The sequence below is a fragment of the Mus pahari genome, chromosome 12 (assembly GCF_900095145.1).
Source record: "Mus pahari chromosome 12, PAHARI_EIJ_v1.1, whole genome shotgun sequence".
NCBI lineage: Eukaryota > Metazoa > Chordata > Mammalia > Rodentia > Muridae > Mus > Mus pahari.
In genome coordinates, this window is record NC_034601.1 from 70806072 (window position 1) to 70812315 (window position 6244).

Below are 6244 nucleotides of genomic sequence, written 5' to 3' on the forward strand. Positions count from 1 at the left end.
AGAAGAAGAAGAAGAAGAAGAAGAAGAAGAAGAAGAAGAAGAAGAAGAAGAAGAAGAAGAAGAAGAAGAAGAAGAAGAAGAAGAAGAAGAAGAAGCTGCTACTGCAGTACATTGAGCTCCATAGAGATAGCGCTGGGGCAAGTGAGAGCCGGACGGGCACTGGGCGACTCTGCCTTGTGGAGGAAAATCAACTAAACATGGGCAAAGGAAATCCTAACAAATTGAAAGGTAAAATGTCCTCATTTGCATTCTTTGTGCAAACCTGCCAGGAGGAGCACAAGAAGAAGCACCCGGATGCTTCTGTCAATTTCTCAGAGTTCTCCAAAAAGTGCTCAGAGAGGTGAAAGACCACGTCTTCTAAAAAAGAGGGAAATTTTGAAGTTATGGCAAAGGCTGACAAAGCTCCTTATGAAAGGGAAATGAAAACCTACATCCCCCAAAAAAGGAGACCAAAAAGAAGTTCAAGGACCCCAATGCACCCAAGAGGCCTCCTTCAGCTTTCTTGTTCTCTTCTGAGTACCGCCCCAAATCAAAGGTGAGCATCCCAGCTTTTCCATTGGTGATGTTGCAAAGAAACTAGGAGAGATGTGGAACAACACTAGCAGCCCTATGAGAAGAAGGCTGCCAAGCTGAAGGAGAAGTACGAGAAGGATATTGCTGCTTACAGAGCTAAAGGGAAATCTGATGCAGCGAAAAGGGGGGGGTGGTGGTCTTTTTTTCTGAAAAGAGCAAGAAAAAGAAGGAAGAGGAAGATGAGGACGATGATGAAGAGGTTGAATAAGAGGAAGAAGAGGAAGATGAAGATGCAGAAGATGACGATGAACACGTTGGTTCTAGAGCAGTTTTTTAAAAATCTATAGAGCATTTAAGCCCCCTGTGCACAACTCATTCCTTTAAAAAAAAAAAATTAAAGTGTAAGGCTGTGTAAGATTTGTTTTTAAACTGTACAGTGTCTTTTTTTTTTTTTTTTTTTTTTTTTGTATCCTTAAGATGTTGCCGAATGTGTCTTTAGATAGTCCTGTCCTGGTGGTATTTTTAAGAGCAACTAACTTTGCCTGGTACAGTCTGGGGGTTGTACATTGGCATGGAAATTTAAAGCAGGTTCTTGTTGGTGCATAGCTTTATTAGTTATATATGGGGACAAAAGTTTGGCTTTTATTATTGCTTTTGGTTTTATTTTTATTTTTCATCTTCAGTTGTCTCTGATGCAGCTTATATGAAGATAATTGTTCTGTTAATTGAATACTACTCTGTAATTGCAAATAAAATTGCGGCTGTTTTGTTGACATTCTGAATGCTTCTAAGTAAATACATTTTTTATTAGAAAAAGAAGAAATTATTTTTTACTGACAAAATTAGCAAATAAAATAAAAATTGGTAGTATCACTTTATTCTGTTAAAAATTTTTAGTATAAATCACTAAAATAATTTTGCAAAACTTTCTTGCTTTGCCAATGAGATCAAGAAGTATACAAGAAAATTAGTAAGAGAAATAATTTCTATTAAATGACTGACGATAGTAAAATGCAAATATTTCAGGACATTTCTGAATTTTTATAATCCTAGTACAGCCTGTCTTTACTCACTTGTGCTCAAACTGAGAGTAGATGAATGCATTTTGTGTTCTGGTTGAACATATGCTCATAATAGATTGGACTGCCTTCCTACCCATTCAGGTATTTGTGGTTTAAATAGATATTACATTGCTATCACTGACCTACAAAAAGTACATCAATGGAATAGATAATTGAAAGATGTCACTAGTAATGCTCTAGGCCTATGTGACAAGTGAAAATCATTTGTTTTAGAAGAATGTCAAACAGTAACTCACCAAACCTGAGGCTCATTAAGCAATATGCTAATATCTACCAAAAGACTAAATCTTTAGCTAAACTTTTGTTTATAATACGGATAGATTACACTATAGATATAACATGATAGAGATCATACCCCTTTGTAACTTGCTCAAAAGATGAGTATAGGAGAAGAGTGAGGATACTTAGCACAAATGAGAAACAAATGCCTGGTAGAGTAATTTCTTATGGTGTGTTGGGAAACATTGTCAGAAGACAGCAGGATCAAGGGAAGTCACTTTTCCTAAAAGTGATGCTATTATTTCGTTACCTCGATATTCCACCAATGTGTGACATCAGAGAGCTACAGAGACCCATGGAGCAACAGTTTGGATGTAGTCTGCCATTTGTCCAAGACTTCTGTGAGTCTGTTTTTGTCAGAAATTTTGGTGGAATCAATCATATTCACCATTTCTGCATATCCTCCTATCTTCCCCCAAAGTGTCTGAAAATTTGTTTGCATACACCCAGAAACTCTTATTGTCCTTATTGGAAGGAGAGCTTAGTTTCTCTATCCTGATTATATAAATCTGGCTCCTCCAAGTCTGAGCCTGCAGTTCCTTCTCAGACTCTCTTGCTGCTATAGGGAGATTTACCCTAATCGTCCTAGATAAAATTGTTGGAGACAATGTCAATTTGGCTCTTAGATGCAGGTTATTAATCCTATATCAGGTTCCTGATTAGTACATCTGCCTCCTCCAAGTCTGAGCCTGCAGTTCCTTCTCAGACTCTCTTGCTGCTATAGGGAGATTTACCCTCATCGTCCTAGATAAAATTATGGGAGACAATGTCAACTTGGCTCTTAGATGCAGGTTATCAATTCTATATCAGGTTCCTGTACATCTTAGGAGGAATCTTTCTGTTATGATGTCACTGAGAATCGTCAGCGGGTAACTAAAGACTTGACATTCCTTGTGTTGAAGTAGATGAACTGTTTCTTGGGCCCCTCACATTTATTTTCTCCTTTCCTCCTCATCTTTCCCACTTATTCCCTTTTCTTCCATGACACTGCATCACAAATGATTACGTTTAAAGAGGGGAAGTAAATCCTAGATTTAGGCATGAGTTTTGCTCTTCCTTGTGGCAAAGTAAAGCCGTATGTGGAAATTAGTTCTAGATTTTAGCTATATGTAGTATTAACATAGATGCAGACCTGTGAATTAAGTCATTATAAGATACTTAACACACAAACTTTTAAATCACAGTGTGTTTATAACTTGAGGGCTCTTTATAAATGTGTTTATCACAGTGATGATTTGCTAACAGCAAATATTGATTTAACTGAATAATAACAAAATTTATGTAATAAACATGAATTTTACACTGAAATGTTTGCCTTCCGAATGGATAAAAATGTCAATTTTTTTCTGTATTGGGGGATATAATAGTTGATATAACGAATGATTAATATATCTTAATAAGAATTTATACATAATCTTATAGAAAATTATTGAAAAGTTTATGTCATAAAGTCAAATAATATTTCCTGGTAGGGCTTGGGGCTATACTAAATGAAATGCTCTTCTGTGTCAGATGAGATGAACTTGTTTGCTAAAGAACCCCTTGCTGAGATAGGAAATCATTTTCTGTAGGCTTTAAGAGAAAAATAGTCCAGGACCCATGGTGGTGACTATAAATTGCTCAATCAAGTAGGAACGGATGTTAAAAGGAAATGTTAGAGCCAGGTAGTGAGGGCAGAGACATTAAGGATAAGAAGCAAAGAACTTGCAGTTTCATATGAGGTAGCCAAGAGGACCTGAGAACAGCCAGGATCTGAAAATTCAGGTCAGTGTCACCCTGCCAGCTAGCGACATTTCCTGAGACCACCATCCCAATTTCCGAGGAAACATATCTGAGTGCCTTTTTTAAAAAAATTCTTGTTTATAATGCAGGTCTCTGAAACGCAATCTCCAAGGAAGCTTTCGCCTTTTTCAGGTAAGAGATCTCAGACTGTCCTGTAGACAAGGTGGTAACCATCTTTGACGAATAAAAGCCGTATACATATATCTTTGGTAGCTGGGAGGACAACGAGAACTTAGAATAATTAGCTGCACTTTGCACTCCTGTGAGGTAACCAGCCAGGTAATTAACACCTAGCAGACAGTCATAACTAACAAAAGAGGAGACCTGTGGACAGACAGGGGTCTTATGGGGGAGTAGTCCGTGCACAGTGCATGATCACCCCCCTGCCTGGGTAGGGGACACAGAGCACATGGGCTGAGAGGTAATCCCTGATAGACCATAGAACCAATACATTGCATAACAATGACCTCAACCTTCGTTGTGTTGTGCCCAATAAAAACCCATAGATCATGTCAAGGGCTTTTTCTTCTCGTAGGACCCCTCTCTCTCTTTCCCCAACTCTTGAAAGTTTTTCTCATGTTTCCTTAATTTGCCAGGTTTACTTAAAATCCCTTAAGACGAGCACTGTGCTGTGGCTACTCACAGGTAGATATACATACGATAGCTTTGTTAGCACGAGAAAGCAAAGATGGAGCCACTGTCCCAAGTCAATAGTTAATGATGGTGAGCCTTTGGCTCACCCTGGTTCTTGAGTCATGACTAACTGACATTTAATCAGAAGTCACATTCAAACTCACCTATACACACAGTGTGCAGCAGACACCAGCCAGTCACTGCTGACGAGAGATGCACCGCAGAGCAGACGGTCTGTAGTCCTGTCTCTGTGATACAAAGCCACAACCCAGGGCCATGCCCCTGCCTGGGTGTCACTTCCACCAACGATCTTTGGGCCGACTTTCTGAGTCACCTTTTTTTCTCCACATGCTATCAAAATAATTGAAGAGAGGATATATCTTATTTTTAGATAATTTGTTTGGTCATGAAAATTAAAGTGATAACAAAATAGCTTCAAGTGACATAAAAGTTTGTCGGAATTTTAAATTGAAGGCATAAAAGGTGACAAATACTTACATTTATGGTTACATTGCAATTGAATCAAGGAATCTTGGGAGCATTGTAGACTATAAGAGAAAAGAAGCTTTTATTAGCTAAGTAGATATTTAAATCTATGTACCAGATATGAAATTCAGGAGAGTTGAAATCCATAGAACAAAATGCCCCACGGTGGTAAAAAACAGGGCTGTGCTTGTATTCTTCCCATGGAATCTCAAATGATTTTAGGAAAATTATCCAGTATCAATATAGGTATAATAGAATAAATACAATGTCTTGTGATTTCATGAAGATTGTGAGAAATGTTTGCTTTGGTTTTCTTTTATCACGAATTATTTTGATTACAGCAAACATGGATTTCACTACTTTCTCATTCCTAGGGAATATGTCTGTCTCAATTACTCTAATCTATATCTAAAATCACAGTGGTAAATCTTGAATTTTGGGCTTCGGTGATAATAGTAACACAAACTGATTTTTTTTCTTCTCTACTTTTTTTGTGAATAGATAACATGTGCTAATGACAAGCCGTAATTTTTTAGCAATATTAGTATATGGCTTTTCTTTCTCTCCTTATTAGGTAGAAAACTTTTACTTAAAGAAACAAGAGTCTTTCTTTACTTTGGTACTACTCTTGGGCAAAGCATGGCTTAAGTGGAGAAAAGCACCGGGTGCCACAAGTAATCTTGGGAATTAAATTAATTTCTGAAGGATTAGCAGAAAGGTAATGCGTGCTTTGCTCTTGCCACAAGAAGAGACGATTCACTCCGGACACAGTGAGATCGGCTAGTGCTCCCTAGATTGGTAATAACTGAAGTTAACGAACTGCTAGTGCTCGGATACTTTAATATTTTTGGACTATGGTTGGCCATTTGGTGACAGACATAGTAGAAACTAAGACTGTAAGAAAAAGAAGAACTGATGAGGACCAGCCTCTGGTCTCATCAACTTTAGGGTTGTTCAGTGACGAGCCCTTCAGTGAGGCAGTGTAATTCATTCTGGAAAGTAAATGAGCTTCCGCTTGTAAAAGAGTCAGACATGTGTGTGGCGACTATAAAATAACAACTACGCGTAAACTGTTGAAATCACATCACCTATAATTTTGAAATTTGGTTTTCCCAAAGCCAGGAAAACTTAGATTAAAAGACAAAATTGTTTACGAGGTGTTATACAATTTGACCAGAAGAGGGCAATGTTACATCAGGAATCATAACATTGCCACTATTCTGCCTCTGAGGATATCCCACACATTAAATATTTGTATACGTGTGCCCACACATAGAATTAAATGCTTTACACTTATATACTTACTTAAATGAGGTGCGCATGTTGCTTAAGTACTCTTACTTTGGGAAAAGGATAAAAGGAAAAAACACAAAACAAAGCTATGTGCTCACTAAAAGCAACTCCATAGTTTTAGAATAGTCATGGACAGATAAATATATATATATATATATATATATATATATATATAT

The 6244-nt window shown here is 37.5% G+C and overlaps 1 protein-coding gene across 2 annotated transcripts in view; it reads right to left on the reverse strand.

The window, feature by feature from the left end:
* Positions 1-6244, reverse strand: part of Tmprss15 (transmembrane serine protease 15) — a 116934-nt gene that overhangs the window by 12672 nt on the left and 98018 nt on the right. For both annotated transcript variants that reach the window (XM_021209664.1, XM_021209663.1), the window contains 2 exons: positions 4788-4837; positions 4454-4640 (listed from right to left, as the gene is read on the reverse strand). In XM_021209664.1, coding sequence (XP_021065323.1) covers positions 4454-4640; positions 4788-4837 — 237 coding nt within the window. The remainder of the gene's footprint in view (positions 1-4453; positions 4641-4787; positions 4838-6244) is intronic.